The sequence below is a fragment of the Aspergillus tubingensis genome (assembly GCF_013340325.1).
Source record: "Aspergillus tubingensis WU-2223L DNA, scaffold_6, whole genome shotgun sequence".
NCBI lineage: Eukaryota > Fungi > Ascomycota > Eurotiomycetes > Eurotiales > Aspergillaceae > Aspergillus > Aspergillus tubingensis.
This window is the reverse complement of record NW_023336280.1, coordinates 864,564-891,654: the sequence shown is the minus strand read 5'-3', so window position 1 is coordinate 891,654 and position 27,091 is coordinate 864,564. Positions and strand designations below refer to the sequence as shown.

Here is a 27,091-nt window from a genome sequence, read left to right as displayed (position 1 = left end):
ATGAATCCTTCAAATGTAGTGGTGGGGCAATTGCATAGCGTGATTGTGTGGCTTGCATGCTGGCTTGGCATCTTCATCATATGAGGCTACAGTATGTAGAAGATAGCGGACGAGTCAGCAACCTCCTCGCCTTGAATAAAGTAGCACACTAGTAGTACGAGGCCCCTTGCTTAAGTTTTGCTGCCTGAAATTAGTAGAAGTCATTTGCTGTACTGATTAGCTCTTATGGGGCGGTATGGTGTTAAGGGATGATTTGTTTTATTGTTTGTTCGATTCATTCATTGTACGCGCATCGCTGCCGAATCACAACCTAACCTTGAGGAGTTGTTCTCTTTTCCTATTGATGCATCATGCATGTTGTATATGTATGTATGGTGTAGTAAACTGCTCACTTATCACTTCTTTGTTCTGTTCTGTTCTGTTCTGGGATATCTGGGAAGAGAGAAAAGAAATGTGACCAGAAACGAGAAAGAAGGAAGGAAGAAGATAAGAAGTGCGAGTAGAGTAAAAAGAGTCGGTGTATCAAGTCCGAGAGAGACTATGAAGTGAAGTAAAGGCCTACATAGGCCCGTATCTAGTAGTAGTAACGAACGCATGAGTCGAGGAAGGTCAAGGAACAACCCCTCAACGCCTGTGACCTTGCCTGCTTGTACATGTCAGTGAATCATCCTGTCTCGGCTAGCTTGAGCCGATCAAAACGCCATGCCGGGTATGATATGATGTAGAATAAACCTTGCCGAGAGTTTCACAGGTACTCCATAAAGGGCTATGATAGAAAACAATAAACCGTACGCAGCACGATACAGAGCTAAAAAGAAAGCAGAATAGGCGGCCAAAAATGGCTGTCGGCCTGTATAATGTGCATGTACAAGGAACGAGAGATGGACGGCGTCAGAAGGCCGGTCCGATGGAAAGAAAGTGGGTAGAAAAGAGTATGAAAAGGACCGCAGTCACTTGATAGAGATACTATGATATGTGACCACCCCTATCCACATGTATATGTCCAGCCAGATGGAAGAGATGGGTAAACGGGCTGATGCTCCGGTACATGGAGGTTAAAGTCATTCATCATGACCACAGGAAATCCCGATGCGGTGGCGGGCTGGTGCGAGCCTGGCCTGGCTGCCACGCCAGCTTCCAGGCGGCTTTTGGGGGGCCCTTCATCACAGCTGGCAGCCATGTAGTAATAGAGGGGATGTCCATGGTCGGCCATAGAAGGGACAACTTCTGGGCATTTATCTTCACTGGAGAGGCCATGTGGCTCCAGGTTTGTTCGCGCCAACGGCATCTGGTGGTATACAGGATGAGAGTAACTATGAGGGTATTGTCCCGAGTGAAGGGGCTGGACAGGTTGCAACTCCCATTTCCAAGGCTCTGGCCCCTTGGAGGAGGTAGGAGTGATAGGACTGCAACTACTGGGAGTAGGATCCGGAGGAGTGGCTGGTTCCGGGGAAGGATCCGTCGTAGCACTGCAATCCGTCGAGGTGGACAGGAACCGCAGGTACCGCAGGTCTTCGGTGTCTTCCTCGGGCTCCTCTGGATTCTCTTCGGCCTGTTTGATCAATCCGAGACGATCCAGAATGGCATGAGTTAGAGGCTGACCGTCCGAGAGCTCGACGAGAGGCTCGCCGGGGAATCCTTCCTTGTCAATGCATAGTTTGTATAGCCTTTGGAGCGCCTTGACAACCAGCGAATGGTGGGATTCAAGCATCTCGACGAATCTATCCACACGCACAGCCACCAGTTAGTTCTGATAGACCACAATGAAAGGGAGCACACCAAAGAACGCAGAGTAAAAATCATGACCTTACCCTCGAGAGTATACTTTGGTCTGCGTAGCCTTCCGTTCCCGGAACAGACACGGATGATTGTAGGCCGAACAACGGTTGCACGGCTGTTTCCCATCACACTAACATGAATGAGCATGGCTGGCCATCGAAGTGCACTGAGGCCAAGGTAGAGGCGAAAGATGACAAAGAAGAACCCAGTACTTCACCAACCTTGGTCTTCTTAACTCTGCAGCGATCGCAAGCCTTCAACACATGCTTGCGCTTGACACGAAAGACGCGCTGGTCATGCTTCTCATCTCCCAGTCCTGCGCGAGACTCCAGTTGCGACAAAGACGATACCGCAGCGAGATTGTAGATGGCGTCTGGGAAGCCAGGGATATGCGACTTGGGTCGCAATTTAGGCTGCCTCGACATCTTGCAGGGGAGTGCCGGTGTGCAGTCAAGACAATAACAGAGATGAGAAGAAAGAACAATTGCGCACACCCTCAGAGGGAAGGAACAGAGAGGAAGATGAATGGAGGGGGGGAAGAAGAAGAAGAGGAGGAGGAAAGACGAGGAGGGGGTCTGATAGTGATATGAGACCTGACTAATAGATAAGTAGCAGGTTGCAGATGAGAGAGAAAGAAAGAGGAAAAGGAGGGGGAGGGGTAAGTAGATGATGAATGGCAGCTACTTGGAGCAAAGCAAAGCAAAGCAAGCAGGTGGGGTGCGAGATAATTGCTAGGGGGGGAGAGGAAGGGGAGGGAGGGATGTGACAGCAGAGGCTGAGAGAGCCTGTCTTGACTTGTCTCTGAAGGAATTCAATCAAGTTGATATCATTTTATGCCAGCCTGCATATCGAATGCCCCGCACCTCCCTTGAACTCTTGCTACCCCACCCTCCGACGACAAGACTAGACGAGACGAGACGTATATCGCCTGAGAAAATGCGATGGTGACGTGGAAAAGCGGCCTGTCACGATATCAACCGGCACCGGTCGCTCGACGTCCTTCAGGCCGTTGTGGCTGTGGCAGCCTAGCAGGTACACCCAGGGGTCCCCGCATATCTGTCCGGATATGCTCTTGACCAGCCCACTACTATGTGTTTGTTTGCTGATACAGGTGACCACCACCACCCCTACTCCTCCCAATTTTGCTGGCGCGAGACACGCCAGCAGTCATGCCTGTCGACGGTCCGAGCCGTCAGAACCAGAGAATGCCCATGGCACCGCTCATCGGCACTAGCCGGGCACAATCCTGGTCATTTGGGCAGCGAAGCGCAGAAATGAGCCTTCAAGCTGACCTTCCTGTGCCATGCCAGTGGTGGTCTTTCGGCATCAAGAGTAAACATTCAGGTACTCATCTCGTCGCGTCGTTCTTCGGCGACAGACTTGTCGCTTCCCTATTCCGTTTCTTTCCTACCCTTCGCCTGTCATCCTCTTGTTTTTTTTCGATTGTCAGTGCTGCTGGGTGAGACATGGCCATAGCACAGGAGGACCGGAGCTGCAGTCTCAGGCAGAGCTCGGGGCCGATGAGGGAAACATTGATACCACAGGTCTGTCTGGCAGGCGCGTATCGAATGATTTGCCAGCTGCTATTGGCACACGGATGACCGGCTCACTAACACTCTGACTACCGCCCATGCAATCGACGAGCGCGTGCTTTTCGCTGAGTTCAGCGTTACGCCAAGGGCGATGAGTCGGCGTTGGCCCAATGGTGTGGGCTGTCACTTGCTTTTTCTTTTCAAATTCTAACCCTTTTTTTCTCTCTCTTCCCCTTTCCTTTTTTCCTGCATTGACTAATTTTTTTCCCTTTCCCGCAGTTTTTCGGGCAATCACCTGCACAGGCATGTTTTGCTTAACTCGGCCTAGTAGTAAGCAAGAGACGTGCAGCACACTTAAGAATAATAATGTCAAGAAGAAAATGAGCGCGGCAAAGTCGGGTGGCCTCCATCCAGTCAAGAAAAGCCGCATAATGCTTTTGTTCATCGGCAGAGCTAGTAAATCATTCTGAGCTTTGTAAGCGCAGTATTGTAAGTAGTCGGTCTAAAACAGGCTCCGGGGGTCTATGTATTGCTAAGGTCCACTCCCGTCATATCAGCAAGGCCATTCATGGTGTGTGGCGTTGCTGTCATGCCGAAAATGATAGCGGCACGATAATGAGCCCTGTCAAAAGATCACCTGAAAGATAATAATAAACAAATAAGGAGAAATCGGGTTGCCAATCTATTGAATGGATGCCCCGCCCCAGGTCACTGGGAGGATGCGTGCAATGGCATTGTTGGTGACAGAAGTGTAATAAACATTGAGTAAGCGTCAGCGCGTCAGGCTGGGGTTGACTTGCCAGGTGCAGAGGGGTTGCACGGCGTGCGCTTATTGCATCTCTGCACGAGCTCGGGTCCGTCAGAGAGGGAATAGAAAAAAAAAAGTATCCGTGCATGTTGACCTGTATCGAAAACGTAACTGGAGTCCTGCTACCGAAAAGGGGGCGGGAAAAAAAAAAACATGGCATGGACATGGATATATTCGAATTCAATACATTTGATTAAAAAATTTTGCTTCCATCCTAATTTCTTGCAGTATCTCTGATTGCTGTCACCTTCGGGCCACACATTGTGTCAAGGGAGTTGCCTCATAGAGTCGATACGAGATCAGGCAAGCCCGGGCCCCAGGGGATCCGATAACACCGTCAAGTGTTTAGTAGGGGGACTAAGAGCAAGGCAGGATCATTGATGTGATTTCCCCTCTTTCACCCGCTTTGAATTGAGGGGGTCCGAGGATCCTGCGTGAGCGCAAGTCAAACCGCACGGGCGACTTGCAGGGAAAGAAAAGGTCCGCTCACCTGCAGGGCCTTGGACCTGAACGGAGGGGTTATGGTGGTGGTGGTGGTGGTTATGGTGGATTTCTCCGTCTGCTTAACCTTGGCCCCTCCAATTTGCCCTACTGAAAATAAACTTCCGTCAAGAAATGTTGAAATCCATACATCAGGAACGTCCTGGGGATAACTGTGGCGCAGGCAAGGCGCGGGGCATTCAGGATAGGTCATTTTTGACTGTCACCCCTGCTGAAGCTTAATCTCGGTTTGCGAACATCCCGTCGATCAAGCCTGGGCATCGTTCGGGATTTAGGCAGTAAACATCAGAATGACTGGAAAATAATCGTAAAGATGTCATAAAATGGACCGAAGACGGAAGGATAGAGAGAGAGAGAGAGAGAGAGAGAGAGAGAAAGAAAGGAAAATCGGGATTGGAAGGGGAGAATTGCGGATGGAACGAAGCACGAAAAGAAGCAACCGAACAGGAAAGAAGTGACGGATTGATGCCCGGCCTCTTGCCAAATGGAGCCAATCACGGCAACGTGACTTTACGTTCTTTCCCTATTTTCCCCGTCCGTCCATGATGACTTTTCAGTGCGACTCGTTCGTTTGTGCTTCATTCATTCTTCCCGCCATTCCTTGGTTGTTATCGTTATTGTTATTGTTATGACCGTGGGAGTCGTCGTGCTATCACTTCTGCCCTTCCGCCAGATATTTGTCTCCCCATCCCGATGGCACAGCGTCCATATGGTCCCATGACGATCCTCCTGATGACACAAACACACCGACAACAATAACAACAAAGACACTCTCATAAGAATTCCTGGGAGGCAAAACCCAGAGGGAGAAACTTGATAGAGCGCGCAACATAAAAACCGGTGAGAAACTTCGCGATCAAGTCTATACATCCCAAATCTCCTGCTGCGTGCCCAGGCAAATCCTGGCATCACCTGCATTGCATGACATAACCTAGCATGATCTCTGTCTACATTTTCAATCCACGGGAAAACAGCCAAGCCAATGGACAATCAAAGAATTGGAATTTCTTGGTTTTTTTTGCTCTAAACCTGGATGAGCGGCAGGGATTGATTGATTGAGTGAGTGAGTAATTGAGCCCTTCCCACTTTCCCATATGGCAAAGAGCAGTGAGTGGAAAGCCTGGGCGATTGTGGTTGGTCTACTACCATACACACCGCGGTACAGTAGTACTTAGTGCTGATGTGCTGATGCTGGGATAATAACTGTGGTTCTTCGGGACAGGCAGGCAACACCTCTCCTCGGCCCCGAAGAGCATGATCGCGCAGAAATGCTGCTGAATTGTCAGACTACTCAATGGGTAATGGTACATACCTACGTACGTACGTATACGTGCCGACGCTCTGTTTCCCACTCGTGGCTGCCACGAAGGCCACAGGGCTATATCCTTTTTCTTTTTCTTTTTTTTTTAAATTTGTTCCTTCCAACCGACAAAACTCCGTGACGACATACAACCAGCTATGTATGTAGTATTCCGACCAATTCTGCTCACCAGATGATTCTCTTGAGAGCTTCGGAAAACACTGGCCAACCTACGGAGTAAAGGCAGCCAAACCGAGGGAGAGATGTGCATTCTTTTCCACATCTTGCAGATCAAGAAAACGAATACACTTCCTTCCGGACATCGACCGATGCTCGTCGACACGGAGTGCCATAACTCCGAGACCCGTGACCAAGGGGACAACAACAAATATGCGAAAACCGGAGTGATCTCGAGTCAAATCGGCTACTACTCGTCAGAAGTCCAGCTGAGACCCCGGAATAAGCAAACAGAGGCGACTAATCACAAAAAAGATCTCATACAAATATTTCTCTCAACGAGCAAGTAGACAGGTCAGGTATGGATACGGAGATCGATGGTTCTTCTTTCTATGTATGCAATAAGACGGAAAAGGGAAGGGGATATCTTGTTTAAGAAAAAAAGAAAAAGAAAGTAGAGAACGGTGATTGAGGCAATAATAACGTAGTATACAGTAACTACTACTTAAGTAGTACTCGAACTCATACGGCGTCAACCAATAATAATAATCCCCTAAGTTGCCTTATTCCAGCTGACCAGCTGCAAAGGAGAAAGTGTCTGTCGAGTCCAGTTTACAATCTTCGCCAAACCTCCTTATTATGATTCCCCTTTTTTTCCCCTCATATAAAGAATGCCAGTAATTAGTAGCCTTAGCAATTGATAAGAAAAGACTAGAGCAGCAGACTGGATGACGGTTGGCGGCGAGGTCCGGCTTCGGCTCTCATCTCACCTCCTGTCTTAGTGAAGTAGAAGTCTTTCTATATTGAGGCAATATGTATCGTACACGGAATCAGTGCCAATATCTTCATCGAAGCGAAGAAGGAAAAAGTAGAATAAGTGAACAGCAACCGTAACTCCCAGCACACAGTCATGTAGATATGCACAAAATGACTGCCACATACACACCCCGCCATATAGGCTCCTTGGAACTTAAAAAGCAATGTTTCCACTTTCCCATCCCATGCCATCTCAGTCTCCAGTTCTGTACAGATAGACCCAGCCGAGTTAGTATATGCACATGTAAAACCCCGCGAAATCGCTATGCACAGCTAGAAATCAGAAGAAAAAGTATACCACAACGAGAGAGGACACCTCCCAGAAAGAAATGAAAAGCCGAGAGAAAAGAAGATTAAGCGGACCGAATCGCTTCGATAGCCGCATTGAGGGGGAACACCTGGGGAAGGCGTTGCGAAGGATAGCCCGGGATCCACTTTCGGAACGCAGTGCTGCAAGACTCCGGAACTCCTCCGAGGGCGACAAAGCTCTTCGGAATGAAGGGTCGGTCTTGAAGCGATGCGGTGAGAATTCCATATTCGTGCGCAAGGACTACCGCAGATGCGAACTCGGCGGGTCGGTTGGAAGCTTGGTCGCCCACGATCCTAATCAAGGGAAGAATGTTAGCAGTCGGGCGGTGAGAACAGGAAACGGGCACATACACATAGATCTCGAAAAAGGTATCAAGAACATAGACTCCCTTGGCAGTAATGTCCTTGAGGCAGAATGGCTCGATTTCCTGGACAGTGTCATTGGGCCGGATAACCGGAGAAGGCGAGCCTGAGCGACGCAGCCAGAACCCTGAACGTTGGCCGAGCTCGTGGTCGATACGGAAAAGCCGCGAGCGATATCGCTCGTGGTTGGGTTTCACACGCCAGTAGTCGGTGCTGGTATCGCCTATCTCTCGTTCCCAATGGGGAAAGACTTCGAAGAAGCTCTCTGGCTCCTCACCCTCAGCCACTTCCTCAAATTCACCGGTTAGCCCAAGGTCCATGCCAATCAGGCGCGCAGCACCAATCTCTTCGGCGGAGCTGCCCTTTCCCTTCCAGAGGAAGAGCTTGCCGAACATCGCAGAGATTACAAAGGGGTAGCCGGAGCTCAGATTGCTTGGCGAGAAGCTGACTTCATCGAAGACCATCTGACCCAAATGCTTGCGCCCGCAGAGCATGAAGATGGCGGAGGAGCTAGAGCGAGAACTCAAGCCGCGGCGAGTAATGAGAATGCCCCCCAGAGCTTGAATGAACCGAGCGGGTTCCTTGCCCTGCTTGATGATCTCCAGCTTGGATCCATTATCCTTGGCGACTTTGCGAGAGAAAGCCTGGGCATCATCGACTGCGGAGTCGGGAACATCATCACCACACCAGAGGTGCACTTCAGAGCGTACAGTGCCATCAGCCTCAAAAAGATGCACGCACAGGTACATGCTTCCTTCATACAAGATGTATTCCTGGTTGACAGGAAGATCCTGCTTCTTTCCATCTCCTGTAATCTCCCACAACTGTCTCTTCAAAGTCCTGATCTTGGCATTGTCGCTCTTATCTGCTAGCATCAACTGCGTATCAATGTTGACACGGTCGCTCGATTTCGGGAAGGTCTTGAAGAAATCAGATATGGCTTCCCAAGATTCATCGGCCTGAGGTACAAGAGAGGTTGAAGATCTCGAGGAGAAGCGGTCAACAGAGGCCCTGGACCCCTTAGGAGGAACCGGGGGAGAAGGCAAAGCTTTATCCCGTGGCGACGAGTTGCGTGAACCTATGGTGGAAAAGAGCGAGGACGCGGACCTCTGCTGTGTTGGATGAGTATAACTCTGATTGTCCCTGAAGCTTGCCCTCAAAGGCGAAGGAGAGGGTGAAGAAAAGTGAGTTGGCGAAGCCCGTGTCTGGTTAGAGACAGGTGTTGCTGGCAGTGGGGCTGTTTTCGGTGGCAAAGGAGGCTTTGCCGAGAGTGAGCTTCGTATACTCTTGAAGTATGCGCTGGCATTCTCTCGGATATTGGTAGCAGTCTGATCCAACACTGTTGAGGGTTTAGGGCTCGTGTCATCGGGCTTCTGCGGGGTCTCTCTCTCTATCAAACGAGGGATGCTCCTCTTGAATTCAGTCGGCTTGCTTGTTGCTGGCGTGTCAAGCTGACTCGGGCTCGCTTGCGGTTCGTCATTGGATTTGACTTCAGTATTAGGAAGGGGCCAGCCGCTGGAGGCTCCCGCAGGACTGCCAATGGGTGAGACGTGTGCTTCTGACCTCTGTGCGTCCAAAGTAGATGCTGGGGATTTCGGGATCGCCTCGGGTACTTCTGACGTAGAGTTGGGAAGCTCGAACTCTGCATCCAATGATGGAGACTTTACAGTACCAATGTTGTCGACCGAGGTTGGGCGTGCAGGTGCTGGCTCGTGTGCAACCGAAAGGTCTGATGGAGAGTTCGGTACTGCATCACCCGCCTCAGGAGCTGGACTTCTGGTTTCGGGTTCTTCTGCTTGTGGCGAAGGGGGGCTCAGAACAACATTCTTCTCTTCTGCGGCAGAAACCATGGGCTCGGGAACGTGCGCATCCAAAAAGGCCGATGGGGGCTCGTCCACCCCGAATATTGACGATGAAGGCCTATTCTCGTCCTCACTGGCCGACACATCAGTCTCGTCGTAAACCGGGCTTGTAGCTTCAGTTTCTCTGGTATCCATATGGACCGGTGACGGTGGTACATAAGTTTTCCTTTCCAAGATCGGGCTTGTAACTTCGAGTGTTGCCTCTTCCGCCTGTCCTGGCAGTCCTGAGGCATCAGGGCTCTCGAGAGCTAGGTTTGTAGCCTCAGATTTCTCGCCATCCGCAAGAGCTAAAGGCTCGGGCTCATAAATGCTCCCTTCTCGGACTGGGATCGCAGGCTTGGCCTCTTCATTTTCCAAAAGAGTCGAGAGATCTGGCGCTCCATTGGCATTTTCTTGGATCGGGCTCGTAGCATCAAGACCACTCATATCCGCAGGTGCATTGAGCACCGGTGCAGTGTGAACTTCTTCCTGGACTGGGCTCACAAGCTCAGGTTCATCTTTACAAAAAGACGCTGAGGCAACCGGTGCACCATTGATTTCCTCCTGGATTGGGCTTGCAGGTTCAGACTTCTTCTTACTCATAAGTGCTGGGGGCACTAGTGTATCACTGTTCTCCTCGTAGGTTGGGTAGGCAGGTGTGGCTTCCTCTTCCAGGGGCGCCGGGAGCTTTGGCGCCGGATTGACTTCGTGGATCGGGCTCACGGGTTCAGGTTCATCGTTATCCACTGGGTCGGAAATTACCGGTGCATTGTGGACTTCTTCCTGGAGGGGGCTCGCAGGCTCAGGTAGACCATTTTCAACAGGCGCTGAAACCACCGGTACATCGTTTATTTCTTCTCGAATCGGGCTGGCAGGCTCAGGTTCATCCTTTTCCGCTGGTGTATCAAGGACTGCTTCCTGCAGTGGGCTTGCGGGCTCAAGTTCGTCTGATACCACCGGTATATCGTTTACCTCCACGCGGATCGGGCTTGCGGGCACGGTTTCGGTTTTATCGGCTGGTGCTGAGAGCACTGGAACATCGTGGACTTCTGTCCGGAGTGGGCTCGCAGGCTCACATTCATCCTTATCAATAGGCGCCGAAACCATGGGTGCATCGTTCTCTTTCTGGACTGGGCTAGCAGGGTGAGGTTCCTCAATCTTAGGTGCTGAGAGTGCTGGAACATCGTGAGCTTCTGCCTGGAGTGAACTCGCGGGTTCAAATTCATTTTTATCAATAGGCGCTGGAACCACAGGTGCATCGTTCTCTTCCTCAATGACTGGGCTAGCAGGTCGAGGTTCCTCAATCTTGGGTGCTGAGAGCACAGATGCATCGTGGATCTCTTCCTGGAATTCGGTGGTAGGCTCGGGTTCTTCGTTATGGACAGGTGCTGAACGTTCGGGTGCATAGTTCATTTCCTCTTTCACTGGGCTATCAGGTTGGGGTTCCTCATCAATGGGTGACGACAGCTCTGGGGTATTAGTATTCTCCTTGTGCAGTGGGCTCAGGGGCTCAGGTTCTGGCTTTCCCACAATTTCCGGAAGCTCTGGTACATGCGTGATAGCCTTGTGGACTGGACTCGCAGGTTCGGGGGTCTTTTCTTCCATGTATGTCAATGGCTCTAAAGCATGTGTCGTCTCCGTGTGCAATGGCATGCCTTCGGCTTCATCTACATCCACATGTGCTGGCATATCCGGTGCATCACTTTCCTCCTCCGTCTCCGAGTACATCGATTCTGGTCTCTGTGCATCCAAAGGTGTTGGCGGAGACTCTGGTACATGATTGCTTTCATCAAAGAGTGAGTTCGTACCTTCCGGTGTAGTACCCTGGGGCAGGCGTCTCTTTGGCCCTCTAGCTCGACCCTTGGTCAAATGAGTGAGTGCGCCAGCTTGAGAGCCTTCCACTCCTGAGCTGCTTTCCCCAGCACTGCCGAAAGAAGGACCTTTCATGGACCCGTTGATCGGTGCGGGCGGGCCACGGGACAAAAGTCCCGCTAAGGCAGGGTTTAATCGGCCTGCGAGTTTACTTTTAGCAGCAGGACCCTCGGTCTCAGCAGGTGCACTTGTAGCCTGCATCAAATCCCCCGGTGGCAGAGAACGCACCGGATTGATGCCCTCCTCCTTTACCTCTTCAGCGTTCACCTCTGCCCCGTCTGTCTTCTCATGTTCGCATTCTCTCTCTTGTTCCGGCAGTTTTGGCTGGGCGGCCTCCTCGGCAGTATCATCAACGCCCGGCTTGGGTGGTTCTGGAGCGATTGGCGAGCCTTGGAACTTTTCGAGGGGCTCAGCGCCGGCAGGGGACAGTGGCGATGCAACCTGGAAGCCATGCGTGCTTTTTGGTGTGCCCGGCTCTCTAGGCGAGAGCGGCGAAAGCGGCGACGAAGAATCGGCTGCTGAAAGATTGCTTTTGATACTGCTGGACTTGGTCAAATTGTTCCGCATTGCAATTGCTTCAGGTACAAATTTGCCAGGAGCATCCTTCTCCCCCGCAGTATTACGTCTCAGCGAACCCCCACTGGCTTTGATTGCTTCTTTCTGCTTCAGGATGCTGTCTTTCAATTCATCCACTTTCTGCGACTTCTTTGGTCCGCCCGAGGAGTTCAGAGCTGCCTTGCCTTTGAGGATATTCTCTTTCAATTCGTCCGGCGGCACGTGTTTTGAGGACTCTGCTTTCTTCAGCCTTCCAAAGATATTCTTGAATTCCGGTTCCTCCCTGGGTGACTCATCCTTAACCACTTCCCTGCGTCGAAGGTTGGCTCTGAAATCTATCACAGGAGACAGAGGCTTGGGCCGATTCAACAGCGGATCACGAGGGGATGCCAGGGGCGCATCGATAGTGGTCTTGGTTATTGGGCTCAGGTTCGACGGCGTACGCTTGTGTTTAGTAGCCTCATCTTCCGTTTTCCCGGGCTCCGCCTCTGTTTTGGTAGGCGACTCTTCTTTCGAAGGAGAGGCCTCTTCGGTCTTCTCTGCAGGTGGTAAAGTGCTATCCTGAGTATCTGCACTTTGTACGGTGGTTTCGGGATCTGCTTCCTTTGTCTTCCCAGCATCTTGATTGGAAAATATGTCGGGGATGCCGGTGATACTGGAGGTCTTCGAGTGACCACCAGGAGCAGTAGTCCGCATAAGGCCCACGGGTGTGACCTCTTTGAAGCTTGCGGTTCGACCCAAGTCAACGCTACCTCTTGATTGCCGATCTTTGACCCAAGAAGCCTGTTGAGAGGGCTGTCGCTTATGCCTAGGTGATTCATCGCGGTTCAAAGCACTCTCGAGCCAGGAAGCTTTGGTCGGGCTCCATCTCTTGGGATCCATCGTTCTCGAAACTGACGGGCTTGATGGGGGTAGCGAGCCGGAATCCGTGCTTTTCTCAACGGTGCTGGTAGACCGCGTATGCAGACTCAGAGAGGGTCTGCGGTTCTCTTCATCTAGCCGCGCACCACTGCTGCCCGGAACGGGAGGTGTAGCCGGTCGTTCGCCATCTTTGACCGGATGAACGACAGTCGCTTCGCTATGGCTAGACCCGGGTCTGTGGCTAGAACCAGGCCTATGGCTGGAACCGGGTCGATGGCTAGAGGTCGGCCGCGAGGGCGAAAGACTTGCGCCATCCCTGCTCATTCTATATGAAGGCGCAGTGGAGAAAACATCACTGCCGGAAGGAGCAGCGAAGCTGTTGCGGTTGCTTGAAATTGAATTGCCCCGACTAAGCCCCGACGGCAGCTGAGCGCTCCAGCGTTTAGACACGCTATCTGATCGCTTCATCATGGCACTCTGCACGAATCCACCGAGCCCCTTGGTAGGAGACGTAGAACGCTCGGGAGACAAACGCCTAGGCGAGGGGGGTGATGTTATCTGGTCATCTGCGACGTCCTCCGTCTTTCGCGGCTCGAGTTTTTGTGCGCTCGTCAGAGGCAAAGGAGAGCCAAGCCCAGTGGCCGTCGACACAGAAGATATGCTCGAATACCGATTACCCAAACTACTTTCTGCAAACGTCGAGCTTGCCCTTGACGGAGACCGCGATCGCTCTTCCACGAGCTCATTATTTTCTGCTTCCTTCGCCGACTCCGTGGTGTGCTCCTGGTTCGCCTCCGACTCCTTGACGCCAGTATCAGGGTGCAGAGGGTGCAGTGAGTCTTCCTCTACCTGCTTTGCGCGGGTCGGAGACGGGCTCCCTCCCTCTGTGTGGCGGGCCCACGGTACGTCCTTGAACGAAGGAGAAGACGCGAATGGGCTCCTAGATACCCCATGATCATCATTAGACGTTGTGGACATGGCTCTAAAACGGCTCTCACGCGAGGGCGACGCGGAGAAGAAAGCCCTGCTGCTATCCCGAGACGTGGGTCTTTGTTGCCAGGAGAGAGTGCCGGCTCTGCTCCGGAAAGGTGAGATAGGTCTGGAAGCCGTCTCTCCATCGTTTGCCGTCAGAGTAGACCCCCTCCGGCCATTGTCGGTGGATATCGATGCGTCATCTCGAACCGAATCAGCCCCGTTGCCAGTGTCATGCCCCGGGGTGTGAGGGGTAGGCTCGAGGTGTTCCGGGGGGTCAATCGCTCGCTGGCTGAAAGAAGACATGCTCAACCGAGCGGGATCTAATATCGGTGAATCTTTCGTGGGGGAAATCGACCGTGCCCGCTCTGTATTGCATCCCAAAAAAACGGGACACAGTCAGCATTCCTGAAGATGACAGATTTGGAAAAGGACCAGCCAGCCGCCAGCCAACCGTGAGTCATGGCGACTGGGAATTTGCTTTGAAAGGGGGGGGCGCCGGGAAAAAAAAGCAAGGGAAATCAAATACCAGCTCTCCGAGCCTGTCTTTCCTTCCGACCCTGCAGAATTTCCTCCTCCAACTTCTTTGTGCGTTCCTCGTCCTCTTTATCGCGCTTCTCTCCTAATTCGCGGATGCGCAAAAGGAAGTCGTTGACATCCTCAGTGCCATCCGCGTCGGTTGTGGACGACATGGCCAGCTTGGCACTTGTTCAATGAGCCCAAAAATTGGGTAAAGAAGAAAAAAAAAGAGGGAACAGAACAGAAATGGCAAGTCAGAAAAAGAAAAGGTGCCCTTTCAATCCGAATAAACACCGACAAAAAAAAAGCCCCCAGGAACGGTGGGGTGTTGACAAGAGGCACCAGACAGAAGAGGGGAGGGGGGGAAGAGAGGGGGAGGATGATTTGGTTGTTTGTGAACCAGAGGTGTTGGAGTAATCAGGAAGAGTGGAGGGAGTGTCACGGTTAGCGGTGGTGGTGGTGGTGGTGATTGAGCGACACTCTGGCTCTTGCCCGCTTGAGGGACTTTCTGTGACTGATTCGTGCCGGATGTGAGCCTTAGGAAGGGATACTCGTGTGCCTCCAGCTCATTGTTGTTGTTGCTGTTGTTGTCGTTGTCGTCGTCTGGTTTACTCCACCTTTCACCCTGGGCGATCCAGTGTGAAGGAAGGAATGGCAGCGAGAGCCGGGCAGCGTCTTTTTCGTTTCTAGTGGTGGATCCGTATCGAAGGCCAGCTGAGCACCGTGAAGGCAAGAATAGTAATGCTCCTCCATCGTCAAATAAAACCCGGCGAAGGCACGCACATCAGCTGCCGCCCCACAGCCGGAGGCCCAGAGGAAATTAGGATGAGGCGCCCGACCGGATTGACACTTGCGCATCTCTCTCGCTCTACGGCTATGAGCTGATCCCCTTAACTTTCTCCCTCCCGGCACCGAATAGGCGAGATCAAAGCCCATCCTGATGGGGTTTATCGTGTCGCAAATCCCAAACAAAGAGAGATGTCCGCTCGGATTCCCCAAAAGCTTCATCATCAATTGACGAGGGGATGTTTGGAAGTTTCTCTACACGGAGAACTGTTTACTTTTCCGGGTCCGGCTTTTGCGGTGGAGCAAATCTCAACTTTCTCTGCCGCCCCGCGATCGGATACGCAATCAATTTTTACCTGGCTGACCGGCCTGCTTTCCAGTTTGTTCCCTTCTACTCGGGCAGCATTACTATCCTTGGGAACCTCGGTTGGGTCAAACTCGGCACACAAAGCTTGGTAACTTGGTGTGGAATCCACGGATGGATGGCCTTGAAGGGGAAAGGGGAAAGAAAGGTGGATATGCGAAGATAAGCGGGAGCTTCTTAGAAGTCCCATCAACCACCCAGCAGGATCGGGTCTGACGACATTAATTCCCCCTTCCACCCGGCGCAGGACTAGTATCGTGAGACACATTACTGGCGGCAATCCTTGCTGAAACCTCGTGGTTGACGTAAATTACGAGACGAGGCGCTCCCCTAGTGGGAACTGGGAACACCGTTGCCTTTACCATGTTCGACAAGGGCCATCGTAGTGTAGTTCGTGGACCCTGAAGGCGATTTGTCTGATCGCCGTTCCGATACCCGACCAGGCACTAACAGTTGAGACAGGGGCTCTGCTAGTGGTGCTTGGTAGTAAGTTGACGGGAAGAATGAGTGCAAGCCAGCATAGTACTAGAATGTTGTCTCCCTTGTAAACTATTTTCATAGGTTAGGAGTTATTCAGGATACACGAAGTTCAATCATGGGTATGGATGCATTAATAGTAGTGTGATAATTAACACGCTTAATAATGAACCCATCGCTGAATACTAGTACTACTAGTATGGTCAAACTTCCGTGAAGAATATATAATTACTACTAGTGCTTCAGTAGAGGAGGCAAAGTCTACTATTATCACCAGCACCTTCGCCAACGAATCATCAGTTTTCATATCAATTAAATGCTAGAAACATGCCTCTTGCCATTATTGTAAGACCATAAGTACGAAAATAAATCGAGAAGGGAAACAAATAGCATATCGCGGTCATCAAAGGGTGCCAAGCAAAGCCATAGACTTTCCACATCAGTTAGTACAGGAAAAGTCTATCTTTGGCGTCTTGGACAACCCATTCTAGCCCTTCATGCAGGTTCTTTCCTGTCATCGCACTGCAGGGTAATATCGTCCATTTATGTGTTTTGATAGAATCCAAGCCAAGCCGCTGTGGACAAGAACATCAGTCAATGATCGCTGGAAGACACGACATCAAGAGCCTAAAGCGATCGAAGAAAATAGAGCGAAGAGTATAACTTACTTGTCGAACCTCATTCTCATCCATACATCCCTCAACTTCGCTCTTATTTAAGAAAACCAAAAGACTTGCTCCCATCAAACGCTGCGTGACGGTTAGCCGTGACTGGCAAAACTCTTCTTGGGCGGCGCAGCGGTGCCGGCGGGGATGGCAACGAACCTCTTCCAAAAGGAGCCCGGCGAGCTCATCTCTACAATCATCCACTCTAAGACGGTCGGTCGCATCAACAACCCAGATTAATGTATCAGTCTTCTCAAAATAATTTTTCCAATAAGATCGGAGGGTCTTTTGGCCTCCAACGTCCCCTAATGACAGGTGATTAGTGGAGGCTGGGCGGTATCAGTGGTCGACATCCTTACATATGTTGAGTCTATATCTGCGTAAAAGTCAGCGAGTAACTCTGGTAGATAATCGAATTTAGAGAGTCATACCCCTGAAAATCTATCGTCTTGATGATAAAACCCAATGTCGGACTGACAGTGGTGACATCTTCATTCATAATCTGCTTGACAATGGTGGTCTTCCCGGCATTGTCCAGACCTCTGTGGCCATGGCTGTTAGTGAAGGTATTCGTTAGCTGTAAGTATCATTGGGTGAGACTCACAGCATCAGGATTCGCATCTCCTTATCCTTCAGCCGGGCTTTTCTCAAAATGGACAACATCTTCACTGGACTTTCAGTGATGTCGCAGTTTGTAGTTGGGGTAATTGAAGGGGAAAGAAAAATTGGACCAACGACAAGCTCGATATAGATCCCGCTCACGGTCGAATATACTACTACACCTCTTTCACATCACAGTGAGACATCATAGGCCATGCGTCCCATGCACAACCAATTACAACCCTAATGTAGTCCTACACTCTTGCGTAATAGTATTCCCAGTACTGGCTTTTCACTTTCTCACTTTCACAACAAGATCAAGAAATGTGAGCAGAGTCATTGCAGATATCAAATATTTGGAATATCAATGCATTTCCTTCACGTAGACATAACAGGCAACCACTTAATCCCAGCTGTATCAAGATTCACCATGTACGCATAACGTGACATTAGGGAGGAATCGATATTCGTTAAATAGTGCGCACATCGCATATGCCTCAGTATGTCTCTGTCCACAGTAGGGCAGAGTCTCCTCATCCTCATCCGTGTTGTCACTTAACGACAGAGGCAATTTAGGGAGTTAGAAGACAGCATCTTCTGTTTGATTAGATAGGGTCCTGTGATTCAGTCTTTTCAGAGGCCTCTAGCAGCAATAAGTGCAATCAATGACAAGTAGGATCCTCCACGCCTAACATGAACAACCTTGGGAGAGGTGATATGAGTGATACTAACCTACCTCACTGTTAGAGATGTCACAGAAGAACAACTATGACTATGACAGCCCAGACTTATGGGCGCGAATGAAATTGACACGTGATAGTGTATCAAGCGCCTCGATTTCCAATAAATACCGGTCTCCTGGATACCGGCCTTCGCAACGACGATGTGCCGAGAATAACAGTATCACTTCACCTCTGCACAATCCGGTGAGTCCGAGTCAGGCTGATAAGATGCAAGCGACTGTCATCAGATCGACAAATAGCACTGCAGTCACAGTCACTCGTAAAGCACACAAGGCGATCGCCACGGCGATTCCCAAGTGTTTTAAAGCACCTGAGCCGGTTGTGGCCACTAGCCGATCGCCTTTACATGAAAACAAACCCCCCTCATCACCCAAAATCTCTTCCAAAATAACTGTCAAGTTACCTGGGCCAGTGAGCAGATTGTGTGACAGTCCTCACGTATCGCCATCCACATCCACACCATCCCCCTATATCCCACCACACATAAGACCATACCAATATCAGAATCCCGACCAGCGCATCCTCCCTAGAAACAAAGGAGGTCAAGGGACTGAGCAGAAGAATTGGAGAAACACCGCACGTCCTTCTCACCCTCCTCTCATCTCACACGTCACAAAAGCACCCCAGAGGTCAAGTCAGTTAACATTCACTCGAGATACTTCGTCTGACCCGCCACATCAGCTTGCTCTGCCTGGTAAGTGATGAATGCCGCTTCCTCCGTCTTGACCATGAGATGTGCTAACTGACACCTGAGAAGCTATTAAGGGAAAAATGTCGTCCAGTGGTGACTCGGATTATGTCGTTCTGCGTAATCCCAGAGCCGAAACATTGCAGCCTCAAAATCAGGATGCTTCAGGACAGACTGGAATAGAGGCCGGTGGCGGTACCCCTCTTGGGGGCAGCATTCACCAGCCAGCGCGGGAACCATCCGAGGAGAAGCAGCCTACTACCCGTGCTGAGTTGCGAGCAGAGATCAAAAGATTACAAAAGGAGGAACTTGCGAAGATTTATCAAAATCTATACAAGGAGGAGGTCGAAACGGCTGATGCTGAAGTAGTAGCCAAATGCAGGGACGGCCCAGGCGTGGACCCAAAGTCGGAGGTCTATAAGGAAATCGAGGGATATCGACGTGTGCGTCCAATGGAAGAAGTCGACTTGAACGTCGAGGCTCTCTTTTTAGTCAATGATCTGGATGACAAACCAGAGGATGACCGCCTCGATAACCTCGAGCAGATTCGTAACGGCTTCATCGACGGCGATCGTCTAGCTCCACTGTGGGATGCATACGAAAGGCAGTCTTTCATTTACCCTAACATCATTAACGACCAAGTGACGCTATCTCCTAAGCCGACTGAGGCGCAGACCACCCTGCAAGCCAAATTTCAGAGACCCGAAGCTCATCCGTATGCCTCGCGAGGCAAACCTCCTACTTTCCCACCCAGCGCATATCAGACATGGCGAAAGTACGACCACTTGTGTGATTGGTGGTGGGCCCCTCCTATGCTTCCGTTTTACGATTTGTGGCTTCAAAAATTCCGTTCTTGGCTCGACGAGACAATTCAGGATGCCTATTACGCAGACATCTACCACAAGGGCTACTTTGATGGCACCGCCCATCCAGATGGTGTTAGAACCTTCATCGTCCCGAATCTACCAAAGGCTACCACAATCCTCAATCCCAACGATGAGCTAGCTCATAGACACAGACACGAGACGGCAGCAGGTCTCAGCTACAACTATGTCATGCACAAAAAAGCCGAAGCAGAGCTAGAGGAGCAGAGACTAGCTTTGGCGCGCCGCATGCAACTTGAATGCATGGCCACCTTGCCGCCAAATCCCAACACGCCAAGGGCAAACATTTATCTCAGACCGGCACACGCAGGAGACGCCAATCAACTCCTCCCCATTTACAACTGGTACGCCCAGAACTCCTTCGTGAGCGTCGACATCGGAAAGTTGGAGCCAGGGGACATCCGGCAGCGCATCCAAGCCGCCAAAGACGCCCGCCTTCCGTTTATCGTTGCCGTGGAGCGCGGTTCGGGAAATCAAAGAGAAAATATCTTCGGCTACGCTACTGCCAAAGACTACACCGGTTCAGAAACCAGTGGTAGATACACCGCTGAGTTGGAAGTATTCGTCATCCCAGAGCAACAACGCAAAGGGATCGGGAACTGTCTCATGGACAAGCTCTTGCAAGTATGTGATGGAAATCACAGAACCAAGGGCGGTTATGATTTCTACAACCATGGTCTCACTGGGTACAGCCTGGGCGGACGTCGTGAGTTCGCTCGGCTAATTTTCACATTCACCTACATCCCTGAGGAACGCCAGTCGAAGAGCTGGGTCCGGGATTGGCTGGCAAAAAATAACTTCGAACTACAAGGACGCTTGTGCGGAGTCCGCGCGAAGAACGAAAGACTGTAAGTGTTTATCCTGCTTCACTAGGATGATGATGATGATGATGATGATCAGCATTCAAACTGACTGACAACGATTCTAGTCTTGACGTTGCGTACTTTGTCAAGAATAACATCTTCGCCCTTCCATACCGATAGTCTGGTCCGGTCCGTTCCTTACTTTTAATTTATTATGTGATTCTTTTCCTTTGTGACATTCTCAACACAACAAGGATCCCTGCAGGACCTTGATAATAATCAACCTTATGACCGGCTTATGCGAACGGACCCCTGTGTTCGAACATGAATAAAACAACAAAAACACAAACGCATATGCAACAACACCAAAAAAGAAAAAAAAGAGTATGAAAAGTGGAAAAAGAAGGAAAGCCGACGCACCATAAGCGGCGCCGGACGTCAGTTTACAGTGTATCAATTATCTACGAGCATGCAGATAGGAGCTTTCTTACTTAGTGACTTAATGAAATTGAAATTGACATCTAACTACTTATAAAATGCACCCAATGCATAGCTATTTAGTAGACCTATTAAGTAGATATTCCTATCCAGAAATCTAAGGGAGTGGATCCCATATCGATAACCAATGCACCAATCACCACCTCCCCGACACCAGTAAGCACAACATTCTGCCATCGCAAACGGCCTCCACCGCCTTCGAAATTTGAACTTTTTTCTCCATCTTTATCCCGATACCAACATACATAACATAACCCATTGAATTGGAACATAAGGAGGGGTGCTTTCTTTTTCCTCTTATTTTCTTTCATTTTGATTCTGTTTTCCCCTCGGAACCTTGTCTTCAGTGACATTCACGGAACATCACATCCACAGAAAAAACAAGGGAAGAAATCTTTCATTCCCTCCCACACGCCAACCATGGCCGGAACGAAAAAGCGCGCGAACGCCGACGACGACTTCGTGCTCACATTGTCGGATGACGAGAACGACACGTTAAATCAGCTTGAAGAGGAAGGTGAGGGCGACGATGGTGCGCTAGCCTCTGGGTCGAAAACGAAGAAGCGCAAGAGAGATGATGCTGCGGCGGCGCAGCAGGAGAAGGGGAAGAATAAGAAGATGAAGAAGCAGGAACAACAGCAGCAAAAACAGCAGAAGAAGCAAGGGAAGAAGGCGAAGAATGTGCCTGTTGAGGAAGAGCAGGAGGATGAAGAGGAAGAGGAGGAGGAAGAGGATCAGGGTCAAGATGACGGCGCGCTCAATTCGGATTTCGAGTTCGATGTTGGCGGTGCTGCGACTGAGGTTAGGGATTTCGATGGATGGGAGATTAATGGTAATGAGGATGGTAAGGGTGGGGATAAGAAGGCTGTGGATATTGATGATATTATCTCGAGGAGGCAGGCCAAGAAGGAGGCTGAGTTGATTCGCAAGCAGAAGAAGAAGCAGAAGGAGGCGGAGGAGTTTAGTGAGTTGGAGGATGATGATGAGGAGGATGGAGGTATGGAGGTCGACTTTGAGGATGATGAGCTGCTTGCGGAGGATGGGTTCGGTATGGGTGTTGATGGTGAGGCGGAGGAGAGCGACAAGTCCGATGCGGAGGATGAGGAGAAGGAAGAAGGGTCTGATGAGGAGGCTGAGGGCAGTGATGACGACGAGGACATGGACGAGGATGATGACGATGCTGCTTCGGATAACGACTCGGTTGCCACTCCTGTTCAACACCCTGATGATGTTGCCTCTGACCGGGACTCGGACGACGAGAGTCAGGTCGACGCCGAGGAGGAGGAGAAGCGCAAGGCTTTCTTCGCTCCTGAGGAGGAGAAGACTTCGGAGTCTGCTATGGCAGATGCGAAGCGCTCGTTCCAGGAATTCAACCTCTCTCGTCCCATTCTTCGTGGTCTCGCCGGCGTCAACTTCTCAAACCCTACACCCATCCAGCGCAAGACAATCCCCGTGGCTCTCCTGGGTAAGGATATTGTCGGTAGTGCCGTTACTGGTTCCGGAAAGACTGCCGCCTTCGTCGTCCCCATTCTCGAACGTTTGCTGTTCCGCCCACGCAAGGTCCCGACGAGTCGCGTTGCCATCCTGATGCCCACCCGTGAATTGGCGGTGCAGTGCTACAATGTCGCCACGAAGCTGGCGACGTATACGGACATCACCTTCTGTCAGCTGGTCGGTGGTTTCAGTCTTCGCGAGCAGGAGAACATCTTGAAGAAGCGTCCTGACGTGATCATCGCCACCCCCGGTCGTTTCATTGATCACATGCGCAACTCGGCCAGCTTCACTGTCGACACTTTGGAAATTCTGGTTCTGGATGAAGCTGATCGCATGCTCGAGGACGGTTTCGCCGACGAGTTGAACGAAATTCTCACTACGATCCCCAAGTCGCGCCAGACCATGCTTTTCTCTGCTACGATGACGGACACGGTCGACAAGCTTATCCGCGTCGGTCTCAACCGCCCTGTGCGCCTGATGGTCGATGCTAAGAAGAACACCGCCGTGACACTGGTGCAGGAATTCGTGCGTCTGCGTCCTGGACGTGAGGACAAGCGACTGGGCTACCTTCTCTACCTCTGCAAGGAGCTCTACACTGGTCGGGTGATTGTCTTCTTCCGACAGAAGAAGGAGGCGCACCGGGTGCGGATTATCTTCGGACTGCTGGGCTTGAAGGCTGCCGAACTCCACGGTAGCATGAGTCAAGAACAGGTATGTTACTTAACCTCGACCCCCATTTTCTAATATGATTGATGATACTAACTTGGGTGTTTTCCAACTACAGCGTATCAAGAGTGTTGAGAACTTCCGTGAGGGCAAGGCAGCGTTCCTCCTGGCTACAGATCTGGCATCTCGTGGTCTGGATATCAAGGGTGTGGAGACAGTCATCAACTACGAGGCGCCGCAGAGCCACGAGATCTACCTGCATCGTGTTGGTCGTACCGCGCGTGCGGGCCGCTCCGGTCGGGCATGCACCATTGCCGCCGAGCCTGACCGTAAGGTGGTCAAGGCGGCGGTGAAGGCGGGCAAGTCGCAAGGAGCCAAGATTGCCAGTCGGGTGATTGAACCGGCGGTGGCGGATTCCTGGGCGGCCAAGGCGGAGGAGTTGGCGGAGGAGGTGGAGGAGGTGCTGTCGGAGGAGAAGCTCGAGAAGCAGCTGGCGCAGGCGGAGATGCAAGTGACCAAGGGAGAAAACCTGATCAAGCACGAAGCGGAGATCAAGTCGCGGCCGAAGCGTACGTGGTTTGAGACGGAGCGCGACAAGAAGGCGGCGCGGAAGCTGGGCGCGGCGGAGCTCAACGGGCCCGATGCCGGCCTGTCCAAGAAGGAGAAGCAGAAGCTCAGTAACAAGGACAAGAAGCGTCTGGATGACTCCCGCCAGCGCCAGGAAGCTGGATCTGGCTGGAAGAAGGGTCGGGCCACACGGGAGAGCATGAAGAATGGGCAATTGCCTAAGGCTAAGAAGGACAACAAGAAGAAGGGCAAGAAATGAGGCAGACGGTGACGGGTCTAGACTCAAGGGACCTAAAACAAAAAATTACTATTCGCATTAGCATATTGTGGATATACTGTATAGATATTTCCAATTTTTCTGCTTAGACTATTTACGATCTTCTACATAGTATATTTTCCCTTTCCCCCTTTTTCCTATTTAGTTATGAATCTATTTCTTCTACTGGGAACACATGGAATCATAGTAGCGGCTGTCGACGGCTATCGACGGAGACAGCGGGGTGCCTGAAGGGCGGCGAGGGACTCCGGTGTCGGCGAGCCGAGCATCCAGAGGAGGAGCGGAGAAGCCGATTGCCCTTGCAGTTCATCCAACCAGCCAACCGAGTTGATCACCGGTGGAGTGGGATTTCGTACCAGATTGCTAATTCTCGGCCGGTGATTGATTCGGGGAAAAAATAGAGAAGACCCATTGAGTTGCCAGGGGAGGGTGCAATAATTCTTAGTATAGTTTTACTTTGTATGTAACATGATATGGGAGAGAAGTTGTATGAAGAGGGGACACTGGCTTGGTACCAAATCAGAAGGCGATCCGCCATCCGCTGTCGGCGCAAATTTCGAGGGCCAAAGGCGGCGAGCGTCATTCCATTTGACTCATGGCGGCCACTCGCCCGTCGCCTTTAAATCCTACCCATTCTTCCTCTGCGTCACCGTTTTGTCTGACTCCCCCCCGTTCCTGGTTTCTTTTTAAGCTTCTTAACTTTTTTTTTCCTTCCTCATTGCAAGAATCACTGTCCTGACCTCTCTTCTTCCGTGAGGTGATTCACTACTAATATATCTACAACCTCTTCCATCACCTCCTCCTCCTCCCCCCATATCTTCCACCCGCATTTCCTCTCCTCTCATTTCCCCGCTGCGGATCCTCCCGCTTCTCCTCCATCACCATGCCTATGTACGTTCTCTCCCACTAATGCTGCATTTCCTCAATTCTAGTGGTGTCTGCGTTAAACAGATGCTTTAATTGCGGTCATAAATGCACGTCAATTGATTCTCATCCACTGACTGACTCCTCCTTGTCTCTTCAGGCTCAAGGACCCCTCCCAGAAATACAAGCGCTTTCAGCCCCTCCATCTTCCCGACCGCCAATGGCCCAACAAGACCATCGACAACCCACCCCGGTGGCTGGCCACCGATTTGCGTGATGGCAACCAGAGTCTGCCCGATCCTATGGTAAGTTCATTACATTGAGCAATGGGGAGAAAATTAGCATAACTCGGCTGACCACCCCTCTTTTGTGAAACACACAGGATGGGCAACAAAAACTCCGCTTCTTCAAGATGCTCGTCGACATTGGCTACAAGGAAATCGAAGTCTCTTTCCCCTCTGCCTCGCAAACCGACTTCGACTTCACCCGTAGCTTGGTCGAGACCCCCGGTCTGTGCCCCGATGATGTCTGGCTTCAGGTCCTCTCCCCCTGCAGGGAAGATCTGATCCGTCGTACGGTCGATTCTCTGAAGGGTGCCAAGAAGGCTATTCTGCACATCTACCTGGCTACCAGCCCCTGCTTCCGTCGCATCGTTTTCAACATGGACAAGCAGAAGAGTTTGGAAATGGCCGTGCGCTGCACCAAGTATGCTCGCTCAATCACCAAGGATGACCCGTCGACTGCCGGAACCGAATGGCACTTTGAGTTCTCCCCCGAGACCTTCTCCGACACCGAGCCCGAGTTCGCTGCTCAAGTCTGTGAAGCTGTCAAGGAGGCGTGGGAGCCCACGGAGAAGGACCCCATCATCTTCAACTTGCCGGCAACGGTAGAGATGTCCACCCCCAACGTCTTCGCCGATCAAGTTGAGTACTTCTGCCGCAATGTCTCTGAGCGCGAGAAGTATGTCGTGTCCATCCATCCCCACAATGATCGTGGCTGCGCCATTGCCGCTGCCGAACTCGCCCAGATGGCCGGTGCCCAGCGTGTCGAAGGAACCCTGTTCGGAAATGGTGAGCGGACGGGTAACGTGGACCTGGTCACCTTGGCTCTGAACTTGTATACCCAGGGTATCTCCCCCAAGGTGGACTTCTCCGATATCAACGCGGTCATCAAGGTGGTCGAGGAAAGCAACAAGATCCCCGTCAACGAGAGATGGCCCTATGGTGGTCAGCTGGTCGTCTGCGCCTTCAGTGGCAGTCACCAGGATGCCATCAAGAAGGGATTCAAGCTGCGCGAGACCGCCGGCCCTGATACCAAGTGGGAAATCCCCTACCTCCCCTTGGACCCCGAGGACATTGGCCGGAACTACGAGGCCGTCATCCGTGTCAACTCTCAGAGTGGCAAGGGTGGTGCCGCCTGGGTCATCTTGCGCAGTCTGGAGCTGGATCTCCCGCGCGCCCTGCAGGTCGAGTTCAGCAAGATCGTGCAGCGCAGAACCGAAGAAGTCAGCCGCGAGCTGCGTCCCTCCGAAGTTGTCGAGCTCTTCCAGGAAGCCTACCACCTCAAGTCCAACCCCCGCTTCAACCTGGTCGACTACAACATCACCACGGATCGTTCGCAGTCGCCTGCGCCTCCTGAGCCCGGCAAAGCCCTCAACACCAAGAACCTCAAGCGTCGCTTCACCGGTGTCATCGAAATCGACGGCATCCAGCACGCCATCACCGGTGTCGGTCCCGGTGCCATCTCCTCCCTGGCCCACGCCCTGGCCACTCTGGGCATCGATCTCGACGTCGTCGACTACAAGGAGCACTCCATCGGTCTGGGTCGTGATGTCAAGGCTGCGACGTATATCCAGTGCACTGCAGCAGGCAGCAAGGAACAAGTCTGGGGTGTTGGTATCCACCAGGATGTGGTCCAGGCCAGTTTGATTGCCCTGCTCAGCGCCGCCAGCTCTGTATGTTCTCCCCAAATAACTTCAATTATTGAGAATCACCCCCACTAACATTACTCTCTTGATTAGTTCCTGACCAGCCGCTCCGGCTCCCCCGCTCCCTTCCGCCCCATCCGCTCCAACACCCTCACCGACGACGACCTCCAAGCTCTGGAGATGCTGAACGGTCCCAACAAGCCCAAGGTTGACATTGAAGCTCTGACCCAGCAGGCCGAGAGCCAGTAAATCGTTCATCCCACATTAGCTAGCATACATCGGTTTCACTGTCGTCGTCATCTTCTACTTGCATTATATCTCGGGTCCGTGTTTTTTTGGTTTTTATTTTCTTTCAACATTTTTCTTCTCGGGGTTATTGGGAAGAGAAAAGTACGAAAATTTTGTTTTTGTCAAGGAGGGACGTATATGCGGAGAGGAGGTGGGAATAAATGGAAGGAAGACGAAAAGAAAGAAAGGAAGAGAGGAAGATTTTTGCTTCAATTTGTACAGATTTAGGAATGACGTGATATGAATCTAAATTTTATTTAATTTCAATAGCTTATGGTGGCATAATGTTACTTCC

The 27,091-nt window shown here is 51.4% G+C and overlaps 6 protein-coding genes across 6 annotated transcripts; 3 read left to right on the top strand and 3 right to left on the bottom strand.

The window, feature by feature from the left end:
- Positions 1–985: 985 nt before the first annotated feature.
- On the bottom strand, positions 986–2,204 carry AtWU_04062 (Zn(II)2Cys6 transcription factor domain-containing protein; the record flags this gene model as incomplete). The annotated part of the gene is made up of 3 exons (XM_035499173.1): positions 986–1,721; positions 1,812–1,909; positions 2,001–2,204. The coding sequence occupies 3 exons, from the start codon at positions 2,202–2,204 to the stop codon at positions 986–988; spliced, it is 1,038 nt and encodes a 345-aa protein (XP_035355066.1).
- A 5,062-nt stretch (positions 2,205–7,266) lies between these two features.
- Positions 7,267–14,378, bottom strand: AtWU_04061 (putative gelsolin repeat protein; the record flags this gene model as incomplete). Its single annotated transcript, XM_035499172.1, has 3 exons — positions 7,267–7,516; positions 7,574–14,054; positions 14,216–14,378. The coding sequence occupies 3 exons, from the start codon at positions 14,376–14,378 to the stop codon at positions 7,267–7,269; spliced, it is 6,894 nt and encodes a 2,297-aa protein (XP_035355065.1).
- Positions 14,379–16,275: 1,897 nt separating this feature from the next.
- AtWU_04060 (ADP-ribosylation factor-like protein 2) lies at positions 16,276–17,160 on the bottom strand (the record flags this gene model as incomplete). Its single annotated transcript, XM_035499171.1, has 6 exons — positions 16,276–16,407; positions 16,501–16,581; positions 16,657–16,802; positions 16,857–16,873; positions 16,929–17,039; positions 17,102–17,160. 6 exons carry the CDS (start codon positions 17,158–17,160, stop codon positions 16,276–16,278), a joined length of 546 nt encoding a protein of 181 aa, XP_035355064.1.
- A 686-nt stretch (positions 17,161–17,846) lies between these two features.
- AtWU_04059 (GNAT family N-acetyltransferase) lies at positions 17,847–20,395 on the top strand (the record flags this gene model as incomplete). The annotated part of the gene is made up of 4 exons (XM_035499170.1): positions 17,847–18,251; positions 18,345–18,534; positions 18,598–20,260; positions 20,341–20,395. The coding sequence occupies 4 exons, from the start codon at positions 17,847–17,849 to the stop codon at positions 20,393–20,395; spliced, it is 2,313 nt and encodes a 770-aa protein (XP_035355063.1).
- A 738-nt stretch (positions 20,396–21,133) lies between these two features.
- Positions 21,134–23,699, top strand: drs1 (putative ATP-dependent RNA helicase DRS1; the record flags this gene model as incomplete). Its single annotated transcript, XM_035499169.1, has 2 exons — positions 21,134–22,918; positions 22,992–23,699. The coding sequence occupies 2 exons, from the start codon at positions 21,134–21,136 to the stop codon at positions 23,697–23,699; spliced, it is 2,493 nt and encodes an 830-aa protein (XP_035355062.1).
- Positions 23,700–24,600: 901 nt separating this feature from the next.
- AtWU_04057 (2-isopropylmalate synthase) lies at positions 24,601–26,757 on the top strand (the record flags this gene model as incomplete). Its single annotated transcript, XM_035499168.1, has 4 exons — positions 24,601–24,608; positions 24,742–24,886; positions 24,964–26,535; positions 26,602–26,757. 4 exons carry the CDS (start codon positions 24,601–24,603, stop codon positions 26,755–26,757), a joined length of 1,881 nt encoding a protein of 626 aa, XP_035355061.1.
- Between the last annotated feature and the right edge of the window lie 334 nt (positions 26,758–27,091).